Raw genomic sequence first — 20,971 nt, 5'->3', positions numbered from 1 at the left:
ACCATGCCTTGGCTACAGCAAAAAAAGCTCGGTTCACAAAAGTTTTAAATTCTTCTAAATAGAAAAGTAACAGCAGAACTGAAGCAAAAGGAAGACATTAATTTGGATATAAAGAATACTTGAACTCATTTGGCTTCAGGAGATGGGTACAGAAAAATTAACATGGGTTTCCATTTCAGAACTAATTACTTCTGAGTCTACAATCTGAACTTGTAAACTCCACAAGTCTGCAAAAAGTACTTCCAGGCTCATGATAAACAAGACAGCTATGGGAGGATATATTCATAAATAACAGTGAGCTGTGCATTTAGCCTACTCTACAGGGTTTTTTTAATGCTATTTAACCAAGGCAGGCAGAAGAGAAATTTGAACACACCCAAGAAACTATTTAAAAACAAACAAAAAAACCTACAACCCAAACCAAACTAGCCTCCTTTCCACTGACCTCTGAAAAGAATGACTTGAATTATAATACTGCATTCACCTTGGAGTTTTTTGTTTGTTTGGGATTATTTTTCCACAGACCTCCCGTATATATTACACAATTAATATGAAAACTTTTATAACAGGCAACTGATACCACGGGATCCAGGCCACTACTTAGACCACTGTTGTTTATTAATGAGACCATTTCTGAAAAGTCATTTATGGTTCTGGATGCTTACAGATGTATCAAGAGGTCTTACTTGTATAAAATGTAAAGAACCAATTAATTTGAAAACTCTCTCACAAATACTTGTTCTTTGGTAGCAAAAAAAAAAAAAAAAAGAGACACACACACCCCCTCAAAATCCGCTTAAAAAGGGGGAAACAAAAAAAAAAGGTGGGGAGGAGAATCTGTATTTATTAAATACATCAAACTCCAAAGTCCTTCTTACTTCTTAAGTAACCTTCTTTATTTTTTCTTCTGAAAACTCAAAATTATAATAATTCTTATTTCAATCTTTTTCCCTTCAGCTTTTAAATTTTTTGTTTTCCTTAGCTAAATTAGCTTGCATTTAGTTTTCCCAAACCAGAAGTTTCTCTGAAAATAAACGAAAATTTGGTAATATTCAGGACTTTGTCCTGGTAAAAGTGCTCTCCCTCCCCCCTTCTACTGCCCAAATCCAAACCCGCACACGCACAACCCAAACTCCTTTTCATTCTAGTTTCTCATTTAACTAAAGCAAATTGCTGAAGCACTAATATCCAGGACTGCAGAGGACATCAAGCAAATAAAAAGAAGAATGAATTCCTTCAGAACCAGAAGTAAAGCAGGGAAGATAAACAAACGTTCTAGGTTTCTAAAATGGCTATGAATGCACCACACTGCATTTTTGATCTATTCCAAAGAAGTATCATCTCCTCACCTTTGGTTACACACCTGCCAATGGAAGTGGTTCTCCTCTCTTCCGTCACCACACTCTTCCACCCCAAAACTGCAATTGTGCAGCCACATGACTGATCAGTAAGCTGCTCCAAGGAAAAACTACGCTTATTGGTAGTACAGTTTAATGCTGGACTAGCACTCCAACATAGATTGTGGAGGAGAAACATGTGGAGATGTTTTTTTTTTTTTCTGCTTGTACTAGGAACGTAGGAAGAAAAAACACACAACTGCCCATTCTGGCAACAGCTGCCACCACAGCACCCCAAACCTAACATGAAATTGCACCCTGAATCCCAATCTTTTACTACTAGATTAAAAGGAATGAGTTTGCTACTAATATCAGTGACTATACTGCTCAGCACATAAATATGGAAAAATTTATCAGGCAAATTAAAGCAGTGAACCAGGCAACTATTTGGAAAGCCCAGCACTACTCTCATGCCATGAACCAATTCCTCCACATCTCTGAGGAAAAAATAAAATGAATGGCAGGGGGAAGGGGGAAAAGAAAAAGCAAGACCTCTAAAGTGAGCCCTCCAAGGGAACTGAATGCACATTCAAAATACAGAAGCACTAACTGCAATAGAAGGCATTTTAGTATGTGCCAATTCATGAAAAGCCTTTCTATCTAGCATAAGCAGAAATTTGACTAAAGAACAACCACCCTCACTTTGCGCTGACATTCTGAGATTCTACCGCTGCAATCTCAGACTGAAATAGCAAAGTGAAGCTTTCTGCTTTAGCAGTTTAAAGCAGAATAGAGCAAAACTCTCTTACTGAAACCATACTATATTATGAAGATGGCACTGTGTTCTTCCCTGTAATACCCAGACTCACAGATGTCTGCATGTGGAAAAAGCTGATGTCACTCATACAGGAGATGTTAAACTGTTTACCTTTGCTTCGTAGCTGTGATTCCTTACTTTGAAGGCAGCTGTACAAGACAAGTGTAACTTTTCATCCCATCACCCACCAACAACTTAACGTACAGACATATGAAAGTTGCCTTTTTTTAATGAGATTATTCTTTTCAGATACCCAAGGTTTGTGAGTATATACAAGGTCACTATACTCTAATGCATGTCAACAGTTTATCCCTCTATAGCATAGCGGATTCTCGTTTCAGTGTTCTCCCCTTGTAAACAGGAAATGAGTCCAAGTATAAATGATAGATTTCTCCTTTGAAAGGGCATCACTTACCAGTAACTACCATGCTGCTCATGTTAGAGTTCGGGCTATTGAGTACACTGCCTGAAAGAAGTTCGTCAGATCCTCTCTAAAAAGAAAGAGACAGTAAGAGATTTTTTTTTCCTCTATTTTGTGATTTTTAAAGATGATATTAAAAATGTCAGTTTGATAGGGAAAACCTTTAGAAGAACTTAAGCAAGCATAACCAAACCTACTCAGATTTGGCAGACTTCCGCTTTTCAGATAAGTGCAACAACTTGAAATCTAAGTCAAGTAGTATATTTACATGGCAATCTTTGAAATGAGAGCAGCTTAAGCACAGTTGTTTCACCCACCACTGAAACATAGCCACCTCCAGACTCAATGAGAACTGCTGCACAGTAATTCTGTCCAGCATTTCAAATTAAAATGTTATTATAATATATTTAGTCTATTTCAATAACATTTAAATTAACTTATTTTTTTAATATACATATATATTAAATTCTTATATCTAGCTGAAACTACAAGGGAAATCTACACAAATAGAAATATGAAGTTTAGCTCAATTCTAACACCCCTATTTTAAATAAAAAGACTTGTCACCAAAGGAAATGATCAATTTTCATTTGTCCTGCAAAACACAATTTAGGGCACGGAACTGCAACTTCTCTGTAATGCTTACAACATGACAAATATCAATTAAATGTTTTTTGGTTTTGGTTGGTTTTTTTTTTTTATTACTCTAAAGTGGGCTGCAAAAAGTCAGAGGAGGGTTTATATTGAAAATGTACAAGATAATCTTTTCCTCTCAAATTACTTTCAAGATGGGAATGTGACACAGTTGATGAGGCTTTTGCTTCTTTTCACACCCTTTTTTTTTATTTTTTTATTTTTTTTAAAACCACCCAATCCCCTCCATCCCCCAAGTCTTCATCTGTCAAAAAGCCCCCAAAATATTTAGGCGATCTTTCATTAATTTTTTTTTAACTGGGAATAAACCTGCCATACTTCGAAGATTATCCTTAACTTCTTATTGGTTCTTTCCCCACTTTGAAAGTATTTCCTCTGCACCCTTAAGACTAATCCAGGTCACTACTAAAATGGAAGTGAGGAAAGAAAACAGTTACTACTCATGTTTATAGATGTTTTTAATTCTGTTGTGGACACTACAATAAAACCTCAAGAACAGTTAGTATGTTTTACAGGGCATCTCAATACCATATACTAAATTAATCTGAGGATGTCACCTTTCTAGGTAGCACGGTTGCAAGATGCATGAAATCAAACCTTTACCATTTTATCAGTGCACTGTATGTGTATCCATACACAGAACCATATGTTAAAGTTTAATCCACACCTGAAATCCAGAAGCTCTTGAAAATAGTATATATGCTTATGCACACATAGAGCCATTAAAGTTTACTTAGCTTTCAACATCAGCTATGAAGAACCTTTATACAGATTACTGAATACTCTAAGCTCTTAAGGGTACATAGCGATCAACAAAGCTGTGCCTATCAAATCAACAACCGATTTCCTTTAAAACTGAATAATGCCTAATACCAAGATCTGGTAGCACCATGAGAAGGACCAGGTCTTGTCCTTTTCACTGTAGTAACAGACCTCTAATCACATATAGCTAAAGAAAAAATTAGCTGGGCAAACCTGAGAAACAAGTCAGAGCAGTTATGGAAACTCTCGGTTATTCAAACTACATTGCTTTCTACTGTAAATGTAATACACTAACCCAGACACTCAGTATAAGTGTCCTTCTTTCTCTTTAATGTTCTATTTTTCTAACACAATATTTACATGGGTAAAATATTGCAAAGTTCAAGATTACTAGCAGTATTCACTCACCCAGTGATAACTGCAGTTATTTCTGCCCACAGCTATCCACCTAGCCTTGCTTGGAAGCACTTTTCCATAGCCTGGACAGCCCAACTGAAAAGGCAGAAGCAGCAGTACAGACTGAATCGGTTCTCAGCCAAGCATATTAAGGTAGTTCAGCAGCAATTTTTGTTTTCCTTAATACGCCAGGCTTTAATTTACAACGGTACAGCAGTCACTAGGTAAACAGCTGAAGCATCCCTAGTACCAAATGAATGTTCTTCCCAAAACCTGCAGAAACTTTACAACTCTGAAATATCTCAAGTTTGAGTTGTCTTCAGCTTCAAAAAGTTACTTACATCAGCAGCTGCTGACTAGCAGAATGTAAGAGTGATTACATAAACTTCTGGTTCCTAGTAAATCGGGCTTTCAAGAAGATGTTAATTTCTTAATCCACAGCAGAAAAATCCAAACGGAGCACAGATTACTCAGTAGAGTGTATATTCAGTTACTGTATTTGTGTTTCATGAACAGTTAAAAGAGTTTTCATTTTGAAACATATCATTTTGCATTTCATGAATACATTCAGAGTCAATCACAAGATTTTGCATTACACTTGAGAAAGTTTTAACAGTTTTGCTTCAGAAGAACAAGTAAATTTGAATTCCTTATATTGGCATGTTTCATAAATTCTATAATTTTTTTATTCTCATAAATCAGTTTTCACAAGTCTGATTCACAGATGTACATGTTCGTATGTGGAATGTTCTTCCAGTTCACCATGAAACCACAAACGTATAGCAAATCTCTGCTAACTCACTCCCATATACATTTGCCATGCTTTTAGTAAAAGCCAAAGATATTTCTTACCATGTGAGTAATCACCTTATTAGATATATATCGTTATTTTTCCTTTTTGGTTCTTAAGCAGCCTAGACGCCTCTGAACGTCATTCAGTATGTAACTTTAAAACCAGTTATACAGCAAGACACATGATGTACTTGGACACAGAGTGGTTAAACTACAAAATCAAAAGCAGTAACTACCTGATAATTGTCATTTACTTCAAAAGGATTACCTTCAGATGACAGCTGTCCAGTAAAGCAATTTAAATAAGCACTTCAAGGAAGCCAATGCATACTCTTCCATAGACCAGCGCTACCATGTGACACAAGCACCTCCTGAATTACAGCACAGCCAAAACCACTTATTTTACTTACATTTATTCATCAGAGGTAAGACTTTATTCAATTCGTGGTTTGGAGCGCTTGGCTTTGTTTTTATGTGCATCTTCTTTTAGAAGGTGCTAGGCCAAAAAGGACCGGCATCTTGGTCTAAGGGCAAAGCTCTTCATCGCTCCACTATCTCACACATGAATTTCAGAATTATAACCCATTTCCCAAGCATCTTGAATATTTGCTAGTCTTATTCTAAAGCACACCACTTCTAGTCAAATCATGCAAAGCAAAGAAACCTTTAAACAAATTTTGGTAAACTCTATCAAGTGTTTCAAGAGATAAGGAAAATAAACTCAGATCTTTGAAGAACACAGTGAATCGGATTCAATGAAGAATGGAAGATCCAAGAGCAACGTTCACTTAACTCTTTTCCACATCTGCGCAAACTGCTATATTCTAAGGAATCAAAGCAAGTTTGAGATTGTATTAAGACTGAAGATCACAAACACATACATCACAGAAATGTCCAAATCTAAGTTAAGATAACAAATGAACAAAACCCACCACAATTATTTTATTCTGTCATAGACTGCAAAGCAAAGTTCCTATAATAGCAACATGGTAGAGACCAAATATCCATTTTAGCATGAGGGAAGGAGATCATAAAGGATAAAATAAGAAGTACAAACTGCTATTACACTATTAATAGGTCATCTTCTGACAGCTAGTCCTCAACAGCACAAATTTTCAATGCTATATTTCTATTCCTACCAATGTCAAGAAAAACATTAATTTGTATCAATATTCCATAAAAGCCAAACCACTAACTATTCATTTACATTAGAAATCAGAGACATCTGGAACATTTCTTCATGAAAACAGAATATGCCAAAATACTATTACACAAAATAAAGAAGGGAATTGCCAAACTACCGTATTGCAGTAAGTGAACCTTAACTTTGTTGCAGAGTCAATACTGTCCTTTCAATGAAGGCCCTGTTATGACAGCCTTGCCCCCATGACAGCATTTCCATACATGATGTGAAAACAGCATGTTAATGTATGGCTTATTCAACGAATGGGATTACATGAAACTGACATGTAGGATAATATTCAGAAAAAGATGAAAAATACACTAACTCAGACTGTGAATACATATTTCAGAGAAAATTAAAAATTATATACACAAAAATTATTTTATATACTGTATATTGAAGATACCACTTTGGTATTTCAGTTAATTTCTGTAAGTGAATATCGTTATTGTATATACTGTCTCTTCTACAATTTACAAAATCAATTACACAAAGAGAAAGAAAAAGCCCCTAGCATAGCAAATTAGTCTCCCATTTCCTTGCTTTAACAGTCATAGCTAACTCAGAATCCCTCACTACACAAGCTGCATTTATATAGCAGGATTTCAATCCCCCCCCAACTACTATAAAGCTTCATGCTATCACAAGTTATATTAAGTAGCTATGTAATTTCAGGAAGTCATTACAGTCATACTATCCTTCCAGGCTAATCAAAAAATATACTATTTACAAGTCTTTGCCAACTATTTTTCTCACATACCAGATAGGGCTTCAAGTATGTCAAACATTCCCCAGATTTTATTATATCCAAGGCAAAAAAAACCCAGAGTAACAACTTCAGCCTAAGAGTTACCAAAGAGGTTTAGTCTTTTAAGCGAAGTACTTTTTGACAACTGTTTATGAAAAAGAAACATTATCAGCTCTTTTCACAGTAATTCAGGGTTATGGAGACTCTGATTGGAAGTTATGGCTGAACCTAACACAACAAACTGAGTGTATCACAGAAGGCTTATTAGAAGCAGGTATAGATACACCACAACACTATAAGAACACTAAAACAATACAACTAGAAACAGCAAACAAATGACAAAACTGCACTTTCTTAAAAAGTCAACAGCATCGTCTAAAATAATTTCTTAAATTCCCACTAGAAAAGATAAAGAATACACTCAAAGACACTGAAAAACATATTTTCTGATAAATCGCCTCATTTGTGGTACTCGAATTTGCTGATGTTACAAACCTCTCTCAAGAATAGGATGCTTTTGCCCCTGCCTTTTCCCTCTCTCCCCCCTCCTCCCCCAGATGAAAGAGAAAAGGAGAACTTTAGCTGCACTGCACATTTACCACAGTCATTCTCAGCCTACAGGCATGAATTTCCCAAGGGGTATGACAAGCCAGGAGACAGATCTCATGATTTAAAGAAATCTAACAGCATTGTAAAACACTTCATTTCTAACAACATCTGGGAACAATTTAAAAGAAAAAGCCAGAAACCTGACAGTATGGGAGAGGAATAAAAGCATATGAGAATTCCAACCCAGACAGTAAACATTCCCCTCTAAGAGATACACACTTGTAAACACACTGCTTCAGCATTCAAAGTCTGAATTAACTTTGGGGACTGGATGTTGGAAACAAGAGAACAAGACTTTTAACGCCCAAACACAGCATTTATAAACTTTGTCAGTTTACATGAATGCGTCATTTTTAATAGGATACATTTTTAATGAAACTGCATAAATACACCCTCACATACTCTTTAGTGAAGAATAAATACTTGACCTGCCTTATGCTCTGACTATAAGCACTACTGTCAAAACACATAATCAAGATTACCTAACTAATAGACTGCTACACCTCCCATATGTATAGGATCACAGAAGACTCATTCAGAAAAGCACAAGCCAAGTCCAAGTATACAATCCAAAAGAAATTCCATGCAGGCTCATAGGCATTTTATGAAGCATACAGTTTAAACTATAAGCTTATTATCACTTCATCAGAACCTTACATAAAAGGAGTGTAGTTGGGGTTTTGGTTTGTTGTGGGTTTGTTGTGTTTTGTTTGTTTTTTTTTTTTTTTTAAGACTATGCTATTCAACTATATTAGCACGAAATCTTATCACTTACGGCCATTAACTCCATGGCTGCTTAATAACTCACATCACTTGCTTTTAAATTCAATATGAAGTTAACTGGATACAGTATGACCACCTTTCCATACTTCCTCTCTGTATTCTCTTTTTTCCCCCACTTCAATTGTTTTTCATGCTGTCCTCAGTCAACCATATATCGTTTATATATCCTAACATCACCACCATTTTTGCATTCATATTTTTCCAGTAAGGAAGATCTAGGAGAAAATTAAGTTTTCATTCTTTTTTCTTGCAACCATATGCATGCTATCTGCCACATACCTCATTTATGAAAACACACAAAGTTTGTAGAAATTGAGAAAGAGCAATCAAGGGAATCTGAAAAGTCTTTAAGACTGAGACAAGTCTCAATTCCTCAGAAAAGCCACCAGATTCTCACAAAATACAATGTGGAAAAGAACCAAATTTCTCAAAAGCATCTGAAGATCAAGATGGACTATTAAACCAGAAAGCTGAACAGTCAAGAATCTAATCTGCATCTAGACCATGCCACCCAGCCTCATTTGTAAACCTTGAAACCTCCTGTTACAATGAAAGACTGCAGGCAAGAGTCTAGTCCAATTCCAGCTGATGAAAGTGTTATCCTGAAGCAGCTGTAGATAACTGGTAGTAAATTAGAACACGTGACAACAATTTACTAGCGCTACCACCCAGATGTGTTCTTAGCTTTCTGGTTAGAGAATGATGGTACCTACATGTACTGATTTGGTCCTTCAGTAGCAGTTTCTACATCTTAAAAATGATCCACGAGGAAGGTATTTTCTACTCGATTCTCTGTTATTTCGCAATAATAAATTAAAAGTGCTAGTGCTATTTTGTCTATACCACAACAGTCATGTTACACATTCATAGTAAAACTGATTTTATGAAAAGCTAAAAACAGCTGTATGTACTTGCAGCTATAAAAACCCCCAAGCCCCTAAATCAAACATCACAGTTCCATTAACAGCTTATGAAACCACAACCTCATCTGAAACAACTACCACCAAAAGCAACAGTCCTACCTTCTCTTGGCCCCAGTAATTTGTTCCTATTCTGTCTTCCTCAATTCTACATTGCTACAAGCATTTATGCAGCCACACACTTTGGTACAAATCTGACTAAAAAGATGTAACTCAATGTTGTGTCAGATTAGCTTTATCCTCGTTAAGTTCCCAAGAGAGGTTTGTGAAGTGGCTACCCAAACATCTGTTGCACAAGTATTACAGTGACAGAGAAAACTGGAATGCAGCTTGATTTGCTTGTGAAAACATGGTCCAAAGCTCTAAGAAATGGGGAAGGTATTTTCATGCTGGTATTGGTTCATATTTTTCAGATGGTACAGCTGATCACATTTTTCTTCCTACAATCCACTCAATTAAATGCAAATATAGGTGTTCTGTTACAAATGAAAAAATCGATGATTTCCAATTAGTGACAGACGTCAAAACATATCAAATAGGTATATTAAGCCTTCCTTACACTGATGCCTACTTGCTACAGAGCACAAACTAATTTTCAACATTTTTCCTTTCTCCCCATTTTCAGCTCTCCTTATTTTTCCACAGTGGCAGAATGAGCATTAAGGAAAAAAAAAAAACAAACCACAAAGTTACAATGAAAAAAGAATTGGAGTAGACTGTTCTGGGAATAAATATGAAAGTCATCTCAAACAGGGTCAATTTACAGAGGTTGCTGTTAAAAAGAAAGCAGATGTCATTCACTGTAATAAGTTATCTTTTGTCACCAAGGTCATGTTCCCTATACCACTGCTGAAAAGACAAATCCAGATGCCAGTTCTAAACTTCTGAAAATGCTCCCACTTCACTCTTACTTCACTGCTAGAATGTTCTGCACGTTTTTTGCTGCTTATTGTTGCTATGACTAAGTATTACTGAACACAAAAACTGATTTAAAAACATCATCCTAGCTAACACAAAATTAAAACAGTTCCTCCAATTAACAGCTAACCAATTTTTCTGATATCCCTGACCTTAGAAGACTTTGTCTAATCTACGAACAATCTACTAGCAATTATATTAGGCATGCAAAGATAGCCCAAAACTATCATTCTAATATTTTAAATACAATAAAACAGACCATCACATGGCATTTGTCTGTATGAATGAGTGAAACAGCTTTTTATCCTACCACTCCGTTCCTTTTATTTAAGTATCTAGAATGACAACAGTAAAGGAAGGCAAAACAGATTTCAGAAAAAGGAAAAAGCTATTTAAATACATTTTCTTGTTTCTTAAGTTTAGTCTAAACTTCTGACAACTTGCTAGAATTTCTAACTTACTTTTTTCTACACATTTTCATTACACAGTATACAGTTCAAATAAAAAGTCACAACATATCCACAGTATTCATTTCCACCACAAGGAAACTCTTGGTTATTTGTAGCAAAAAATGGTCAGTGTTCTGTAATTTTGTAAGAGAAGAGATTACCCCTCAGAACTTGAGTTAAAAAAAAGGAAAAAAAGCAGAAAATGCCTCGAGTACTTACAGACTGTGCTCTCTCCCTTTTCCTCCATCATTCTTCTGGTTTTAGCTACTGCCCTTCCCTCATACTATTATATTCCCCCCTGTTAAATTTCAGCAACCAGAAAAAATGGAGACTTTGTGACACATTACTATTTGGGAAATCATTAGAAAGTTCTAGGACAGTGCTTCTTAGCACCTTCTACCCAACCCTAACATAACCAACTAAACACACAGGAAGAATCACCTCTTTTCTTAAGCGTACTACAAGGACTGAAGCCCTGACTTTAGGGGAAAAAGGCCATTCCCACATCTTTAAACATTACAAAATTATGTTTACAGGAATATGTGAGTTTTCCCTCCTAGGTATAACCAGGACTGTCCACGCTTGGAAGCTCAAGTTCCATTTTCGGCCAGTGTAACCCAAAGCAGCGTCAATAATGTCACAAATTCCCAAATACTATGCATCAAATAATGCATCCATGAAGGAACGACTGCTTCTTTTCTCCCGTCAGGAAGAAGTACACCTCAGCCATTCTGAAATGTGCAACGCACGTACACAAAATGAGTCACTTAATTGTTCAGGCCCCATTTACTGCACAGCTACTCATGCCATCCAGGAGAAAGATGATACATTAGACTGAAGTGACAATTCTCTTTTACTGTATTTCAGTGTGTGTCATCTTCAGTATGCACCAAAAGTTCACTGAAGTTATTCCCTGCACCTGTGTGATGCGTATTCTTTACACCACATTTTATACCCCTCTGAAGATTCTTTTAATTACTCCAAAGAAACATTATATACTTCATACATTCACTTCAACAGTTGAAAAGGCTCTACTACTCCAAGTGCCAAATCAGTTTATGTATCCAGATTAAAGCATAACTCTAAAGAGAACACAAGACAGCAATCTGAAATAGTTATTAGATTCTGATACTCAAACCTATATAACTAGTGAGCAATGAAAAGTTTGGGACTAGAAGCTGAGTAGCAGGCCACTCCATTCTTAGTGAAAAAGAACCTCATGCCATAGAAACAGACTGAGATGTACCTTTTTTTTAAACAAAAAAAGCAAACATTTTGTATAATATGGCAATTTTTAAAACTACGCGTGAATAAATCTAAGAATTTTACATGCACAGAATTTCTTCAAGAAACTGAAAATTAAAAAAAATAAATCAATGAACTATGTAACATACTATCATTACTGGAATCCTTACCTCTGTTCTATTCAAAAATACTTCACACAAACTACTTACATAGAATGGGAGTTCAAAAAGTAACATCAGAGACAGAGCTAAAGCTCATTCTTTTTGTATTATTTTGTAATTTGTAATGTAAGAGGTTAAATGTGTGCAGAGCAACATTTCCTTGTCTCCATGAATTCTAAGTAAGCAAAACAAGACATTACAGACCAAATCAAATATGAAATATTTCATATGTACTTACAAGATGACTGGGTTTTGACATGTTTAACACTTTCAGACATTAAAGCACACTGCTCCTCTGACAGACTTTAGCTGGGAAGCATGCTTCCACTGCATATTTTGAGTTGCACAAATCCCCACATTCACTCTATGTAAACCAAGTTTTCAAATAGTATTTGTCATTTTTTCCACCTCCATTTTGAGTTTTATGTTTTCCTCGCCTTTCGGTGTTAATTTCTGCTGACTCAACAAGTGACTAAAATCAAGATTGAACATTTGACTGTTTGATGAACAAAAATGTTTAAGATCAAATCAAAGCGTAGAGGACAAATAAATGGTAATAGCTTCAAGTTTTGCAGCTTTATTAACAGGTAACTCTGAGACTACAAAACTGTTAATAAAATGTTATAAGCAAGTATTCCTTTTACTTTATATACTTGCCTTGCTCACATAGAGTCACCAAAGCTCAAAAGCCTTTCTTTAATTCAAAGACAATTCCCAGGCTAGGGTAGTTAACTTCTACTCTTACTCTTTTACAAATGAGTTTCGAAATATAACTAGCATGTTCACTTTTCTGTTTAAGAGAGAAACCAGCCAGACAACAGTTAATACAATTTTCAAAGTTGTATTGACATGACTGATGATGATAAAAATCAAGCAATTTTCCAAACAGAAGGGTCTTATGTCACAATCCTGGTAACACGCCACAGGCCTTTTCTCCAAGTATAATTAAATAGATCAGAAACATGCTGTGTAACTTATCAGCATATATACAGTAGGTGCAAAATCTCAAGAAAGCATCAGGTCAAAGAAATATCCTGGATAAGTTGATTTCACACAGGTAAATCCCTGCCCACTTCCAATGGCTATCCAGTCACAATAAAAGCAGTGTCAAAAGAGCATTAAGACTGCTGATGCAACTCCTTGGACTCAAAACTTGCTCTCTACACATTCCCAAAGCACCCCAAAGAAAATACAACAGCCAAGGAAAGGCCAGATAAATGTTCCCAGTTCTTTATATACCACCTACAGGTACAGCATTCCTCAACTTTAAAACATCGGTTCATCAAGAGCAATGAACAGTCACCAGAGAACGTAAAGGACAAGTGTTTCACATGGCCTTCCACAAAACATGACTGAAGCCAGCATTAGACTGCTACCCAAACTGCAGGCATCAGTTAGCAAGAAATTCCATTTTCCATTCTTATTAGTATCCTGAGATAATACAGAGGTTCCAGAACACAATCCAGTTTACACCTCCCATATTTAACAGCTTTCTTCAGAAAACCATAATCCTTTTTAATTACTCCCACTATTTCCGTGCACAAATGGTTTCCTTTTAAAAACCAGAGAACAAGTCCATTTTTACAAGGCAAAGAGCACACCTTTTTGACACTTCGGTGCCTTTCCTTGCATCTATTTTAATCACTAACTCTGATACACCTGCCTTCCTTCTTTCTTATATTCATAATATAACTTCTACAAACAACAGAAAGAAGCAGTTATGTCATCTCATGTCTTTATTTCATTGTCTGGCTAGTATCTGAGAATATGGTTCCAAAATTGCACTATACACTTACAAAACATTTAATGAACACTCAAATTTAATGAACGCAAAAACATTCTAAGTTGATGGTAGTTAAGAAAGAAAAGGATACTGAATCCATTTACTTCTCCTGAAGTGAGAATGTCAAAATTCAAGGTTCAAGCAATACATGGTCCACCTGAAATTGCTTCCTCATTAGACACAATTGAGGGCAATTTAGAAATTGGTTTGCCCCAAAGCTACTCATGTGGGGCAGTTCACTTCTGAAAGACTTGAACTTCCTCAGGTATTCCTCTAAGCTATTAAATACATTCCTAAAGTTTTAATCAGTTAACACTCTGTCCTCCCAGGTAACAGAGAAACAATCATGCCAGTTTGTAATTCTGATTGGGAATAACTCCCATAGAAGTACTTCAGTAACTACCCTTTCCTCTCTAAATCAAGAGTGATTTTAAGCTTGTCACTGCATGAACATGTGGAGCCAGATGGGTACAGAATCTGTGTAACTGACTTCTTACACATCCTCCTAGAAGCAAGCTTGCTCAGAAACATAATACAGGTACATCTGACAGAGTAGCTGCTGCATCTACAGGCTAGCTGTATTATATAAGAACTAGTCCAAATCCAGCAAGACCAATACTGAACCTCTGCCAAAGAGCTTTATTAAACAAAACCTGGCTTACTAAGCAGTTAACATAGAGCAGCCTCAGGTGAAAAGGCAGTTACGTAGTATAGCTACAAAGTCGCTGGACAAATGTGGAGACTTAACTGTATGCACTAGAAAACTTCTGCATTTCTACCACTGAAATAGAATTTCTTGCATGCATTCATTAGCATAACCTGAAGTTCCCTTGTCCCATGTATCTTTGCATTCTCATTATTTCTCAGCCTGCTTCTACGAAGTACTGATCTAATTCCTGCACAGATTTGAATACAAAGACAAATAAATAGTAAATTAACAACTATTTCGAAGCTCTTTCCTTGTTATAACAAATATGATAAATTCATAACTGAACTTGAGAAATAAAAAGTAAAGCAAAGCAAACGCCCACCTCTCTGTCTACATAACAAATTCTCCCTCCCATATTTTTGTGTCCTATAATAGATAGTCACTTCTTTTTTAACTTCAGTGGCAACTGTTTTGAAAAAGGATGGGGGGGGGGGGGGGGGAAGAAAAGAAAACATGTCTTTTACACTGACCATGCAACAACGAGAAAGTGTTGTTTTGGAAAAAAATCCACAAAATTAAGCTTTAAAATAAGTAGCAGGCATGATGACAGTGATCTAGAACCACAGTTTACAGTTCAGTACCTAGAAAAGTCTTTTGTGTAGAGCCTCCAATTTACCTCTAGGGATTTTTGGTTAATAAAGCATATACTCCTGACTAAATATCAGCTGACAATGACTAGTTAAAATCTTACAATTTGCAATTACTGATGCTCAAAGTAGTTCATTTCATATCAACAATTTGCCCCCTTATTTGCTAAGTGTGCATCCTACCTTCACACCAACTGCAACATCAGTGACAACGCTGTAAAAGAAGAAAAAAACAAAAACACAAGTCAACCAATTTATCCTCATAAAACCAGCTTTTCAATGTATTGCAATACCAAAATAAGGAGGAATAGAAATAGCCAGCAACTTCCTCAATCAAGAAAGTATGTTCAAAGAAACAGCAGGTCTGAGGTACTGATGTACAAAAGAAACCTACAAAAGCCACTGAGCTCCCCCAGCTTATAGAGTTCTTCAGAAGAGTCACAAGTTTCAAGTGAACATTACTCCAAAGAGGCACTGCCAGGAAATTTATTTAGGAAACAGATTTCTGGACTACATGGTATTATAGGGTGAAAATAAAAGAATTTAAAACTAAATACAGAACTTTTCCTACACACCTCTATTAACTAGACAGGTAGTTTGGCCACATAGCCTACCCTACAGATCTTGTTACAGCAGAAAGCAACGAACACCTATTTTGAAATCAGCTTGGAAAAAAAAGAACACATTGTCAGGTACAACTATATGAAATTTAATGAAAATTAATCAGGTACACCTATACAAAACTCAGCAACAGGTATGTCAAGGTACAACTTTTTCTTAGAGGTTGTGACATCATAACTCACAGTGTGTAACACAATCCCAAAAGAAACCCAAACCCACACCAAAAAAAAAAAAAAGGCAAAATATGAATATGTCAAAGCATTCCACAATGTAATACTCATTAACGACAAGACTTCGCAGGCAGGATTTGTAACTCCCAACATTAGAATCACAACGAACCATAAAAAAGCCTTTAGAAGTCTCACAGTTGAAAGGTTATATGCTTAAAGCGTACCAAAGAGATTGCTTCTCTGCTTGAAGCAGAGTAAACAACTTCATAGGAAAGCTGGAAGATGTTGTATTTACACTGACGAGGGCTACAGGCACCAGCCTCCTTTCCCAGGTCCAACGGACAGAAGGCCCTGTGTGCCGGGACCGCCCGCCCCCGCTCCCGGCCAGGACCCGGCGCCCTGTCCCGAACGGCCGGACTCCTTCAAAACCTTCCCTTCTTTGGCTTTTACAGCCACTCTCCGGCACACACAAAGGCATCTTTCTACCTGGGGAAGGAGGGGGGAGGGAGGGAAGGCAGAGGGCTTATTAGGCAGTTTCTGAAAACAAAAGAGCTCGACATCTGGCTCCTGCTGGTATTGCTCCTCCCCTCCAGCCAGCTCCAAAACAAACCCCAGCCCCACGGAGCGCCCCTCCTCGCCCCCCACGCCTGGGGGGACTGGGTGAGGGAAGGCGAAGGGAGGGAGAAGAGGAGGATCTGGAGGGGACACACGGGGACAGGTCACGCTCCCTCTCCACAGCGAGACCCGGCGTCTCGGGCACTACACCGAGGAGCGGGCGGCCCAAAGCCCTCAGCAGTTTATACGGAAAATCCTATCGAGGGGCCGCCTTACGGAGAGACTGAGCCCCCTCTTCCCCCCGCACCGGGCCTCGAGCTTCAGCCGTCCCGCGGCGGGAAGCCCACCTGTCCCCACCGCCGCCGGGGCAGCGGCCGCTCCCCACAGCCCCGGAGACGCTCGCCCGCCGAGGCGGGGAGCGAGCCCCCAGCACCGGGACAGATGCCACTACCTACCGGCGGTGGCCTTCTCCCCCCAGTCATTACTCACCCGTCCATCGCCGAGCAGGACAAAGCGCGGGCAAGCGGGACAGACAGCCGCGCGGGCACCGGGTACGGGGAGGCTGTGAGAAAATGGCGGCCAGGCCTGCACGGAAACCGCCGAACGTTGCCGAGCGCCCGATTCCGTTCCCCGTCCCTCGCCGGCACAGAGCATGCGCCAGCCGCCGGGGCATGCGCCCTCCGCGCCGCTGAAGCTGTTGCCAGCAGCTGCCCGGGCAGAGCCAGCCCCGCCTGGGGCGGGAAGGGAGGCGCGGCGGGGCGCGACCGTGCGTTCCTCACACCCTACTCGGCACTCGCCGCGTGGTGGTAAAGGGGCTCCTGCTTCTGCTGTCCCATCGCGCCGCTTCAGGCGGCTTTGTGTGTGTGAGCGAGCGAGGGAGGTCTCCTTAGGGAAGCTCGGCTCAGGGTCCTGCCCAGGGAGAACGCCAGGAGGGTGGTGGGGGCAGGCAGGCCCACCCCGGGGGCTCCTCCGTTCATCGGCGGTCTCTGCCGCCCCGCCCGGGGTCGCAGCTGGGCCGCCGGACTGTACTTGTTGCACGGAGAGACTTCCCAGCGCTTCCCGGCGGCGGGAGCCCGCCCCTTCTCCCCCTGGAGAACCTTCAGAGGGGCCGCGCCAGGCCCGGGCACCCCCCGCAACCCGGCCCCTCAAAGCGCCCGCCCTGGCGGGGAGCCCGGCCCTCAGCGCCCGGGGCCTTTGGCTTCGCAGTCCCTTATGGGGAAACCACCTGTTGACTGTACAGGTGACCAGTAATAACATTTCAAAAAATAATTAAGATGAACGTACAAATTAACCATTGCAGTGAGTTAGGCAGTTTCTTCACAGAAATTGGTGTCGCCATGGTACTCTGTAAGCTACTGGGTTGGGGCACAAACTGCTCTACATGGCCGTTAGGAAATATGCTTCCCCAACGGCCCCCTTATTTTTTGTCAGACCTCAAGATTTCATCACAAATCTTTACAATGTTGGATGCAGAGTGTCCAGAAAGGGCCGCTCGTGGGACAATCCTGGATTGTGTTCTGACGAAAAGTCAAACTGAAGATGTTACACCTATGAAGGAAAATTGGAAAATGTGATCCAAATGTTCCTAAAAGATCCCAAATCCAGAAGGATATTAAAAAGTATTCAAAACATCTTCTGTACTTTCTGTGTTTTGATCTGGTGTTAAGTCCCTTCAGTCTCACTGAAACAGGTGTAGTAAGGCCTGATAAAGAATTTAAGAGCCAAATACCTATGCATATCTCCATAACTAGAAAATTTTCACTATTCTTCACTACCGTAGTCTCCCTCTCCTCTAACCCCATGAGTAGCGCAGTAACTAACTTAACAGCTAGGAGTACATGCAAATTTTCATTCTACTCCATGACTTTTTGTTGTTCTGTTCTGGAAAAGCCACGCTGGTTCTCTGCAGCAATCAGTTTGCTGGGTGGAAAATAACTAATACTGCTTCTCCTAAATGCCAATATCATTTGGATATCTGCAACTACCTTCTCTTTCAGCAGCTGTATTCAGCATCCATCACTGACCACTAGACTAAATTATTATTCTCATTCTTATAAAATCCCTCTTAAACATTTCACTTGCTTAGATTGTGCACAAAATTCATCATGTCAAATACTGTTATTTACTTTTTTGCTTTCCACATTCTTATGTTCTTTTAAAAAAGTACCTGGTTGTAACATTCTTTACTGATTGCGTGTGTTAACAAAGTACTATGCTTGAAAGTAACACTGGGGGCTTCAGAGATTTAGAATTGCATATAACCACCTCTGTAAATCCAGTGCATTTTTATATATTTACTCTATATATATCATTCCTGTAGATTCTGGCATGTTTAGTAGGTTTTGCACCACTGGAGGCTGGGGTTATAGTTGGTTTCTCTCATGTGCCACTGCCTTTACTCCTGCATGTTGCCATGCCGTATTGGTAATTTTTTTGGTCTTTTTTTCCCCCCTTATAAATCTAAATACATCTTCTCCTTTTTTGTGTTGGTAGAAATACTGATTCTTCTACTTCTTAGCAATTAGTAGAAAATCGGTCTTTCCATCTGACTTTTCTATCTCACTGCCTTTCTTCCCTTCTTTGCCTTTATAATAATGCCATCTTTGAATCTGTGCTTCTCGTCGCTTTTGTAATATTCCTGTTTTCTCCTTCTTTCATGACACCTACCAGAATCCATCTGATTAAGTGAGCTAATACTCATTCGGTTTATCCTCTGAGTTGGATGCTCTTCCATATAAGGGAGACTGAGGAGTGCGTGATGAGTGTTTATAGCAGAAGAGACACTGGAACTGAGTTTGCAAATCTTGGTGAAATAATGGATGTGACTTTATAGAGCAAAACTCTATCCCCCCTAAAATCATTAATAAAAAAGATGATTAATCAATCAGGGTTTTACCTAGAGCATTTAATTTTAGAAGGGGAAAAAATATACCAACAATCAGCGTGTTACTAATAAAATGCCACAGCATCCTCTTGCTCATTTGTTCAGTGTGATATTCCACTTTCCTTTTCATGTAACTTTGCTTTTTTATACTATTAGGTTATTTTTAGTGTGCTTTTGGATGCCTTGTAAAATGTCTACCATATTTTGGACATTGTGGTAGGATAAACAATGACTTGTTCATCTGTTTTCTCTGTAGCTGGAGTATGTCTTTGCTTTGGCTTTCTCATGTTTTAGAAGGTCAGAAAAAAATTGTTGCCAAGAACACCCCCTTGTCTCTAGGACCTGTCAACTTTCTGCTGAGGTCCTGCATCAGATACCTCAGAAGGTGGCTGAAATATCCAGTAACAGGCAACCATTCAGTAAAACACCTCTAGCGAAACCCTCTGCATTCAGTGGTTATATTATGAAACATGAGGGCTTCTACCCTCTATCTGTTTTACTCTAACTGAAATTTAAGTGTATATATTATTATTAGCTGTACAAAACAAAAGTTCCGTACTTTTTGAATCCTAGTAATCTTACTGCTGCAATATGTTGTTTTCCAAAATAATTTCCTTTGATCATTGATATATTTAGATGTTTCACTTTCACTGGTTGTTTCCTTTTTATTTCAAGAACAGCTAATAAATAACAGTCTGTGCTGTTCAGCAGCAGTATGAGTAGTTAGTGGTGTATGCTTAGTGAAAGATTGGGGGAATTAGGAAGCACACAAAGATATTTTCTGCAGTACATTGTCCCAAATTGAGTCCCTGGAGTTGCTGGAAAAAAAAATATCATCCACACTCTCATAGAATATCTTGTTCAAGAATTTGCCAGAGCACTTTTTGACATCAGCAGCATTCTAGGGCAAGAAGTTAGGCAATTTAAGAAATCATTGTGTGAAAAATATTTTCTTTTGTTTGTTTCAAGCCCACTGCCTGATAATTTCCTTTAATGTCCATCAGTTCTTTTGTTAAAAAAAAAAAGATGGATAATTTTCCCTGTTCATCTAACCATGTCATTCATGAATGCATATATTTTCAACATATCATCTTCAGTTATATTTCAAGAGTCCTCGTAAATTTAATGTCTCCTCTATTAGAAGTCATTCCATATTTTCAATAATTTGTTTTGCCTTTTTCTGCACCTTTCCAAATCCTATTCTAGAAGACCATAATGGTCCTCGTTATTCAAGTTACAAATCCAGTGGCTTTATATAGGTGCATAATGAATGCTTTCTGCTTTATTTCTAGGTTTGTATTCTTTTTTTCTGATAATATCAATCTCATTTGCACGTTCAAATGCTGCTAAGCCAGGAGCTGATGTTTTCACAGAACTCCCCCTAACTCAAGCACTCTTTACTGCGTGTAGGTCATTCATTTAGATTCCAGGATTTTGCATGTATAGTTTGGCTTGTTTTCTCCCTTG

The 20,971-nt window shown here is 38.4% G+C and overlaps 1 protein-coding gene across 5 annotated transcripts in view; it reads right to left on the bottom strand.

Annotated features, from left to right (window-relative positions):
* The window catches only part of PTBP2 (polypyrimidine tract binding protein 2), a 55,458-nt gene extending 38,162 nt beyond the window's left edge, over positions 1-17,296 (bottom strand). For 2 of the 5 annotated variants that reach the window (XM_063343783.1, XM_063343784.1), the window contains exons 1-3: positions 17,110-17,295; positions 15,458-15,488; positions 2,570-2,645 (exon numbers count right to left, since the gene is read on the bottom strand). In XM_063343783.1, coding sequence (XP_063199853.1) covers positions 2,570-2,645; positions 15,458-15,488; positions 17,110-17,117 — 115 coding nt within the window. In that variant the 5' untranslated portion in view covers positions 17,118-17,295. Of the gene's footprint in view, positions 1-2,569; positions 2,646-15,457; positions 15,489-17,109 lie in introns of all 5 variants that reach the window. The other 3 variants (XM_063343785.1, XM_063343786.1, XM_063343787.1) reach the window with 2 other exon arrangements.
* Positions 17,297-20,971: the final 3,675 nt, after the last annotated feature.

Source organism: Chroicocephalus ridibundus, chromosome 8, assembly GCF_963924245.1.
Source record: "Chroicocephalus ridibundus chromosome 8, bChrRid1.1, whole genome shotgun sequence".
NCBI lineage: Eukaryota > Metazoa > Chordata > Aves > Charadriiformes > Laridae > Chroicocephalus > Chroicocephalus ridibundus.
This window is presented reverse-complemented; position numbering and strand designations above follow the sequence as displayed.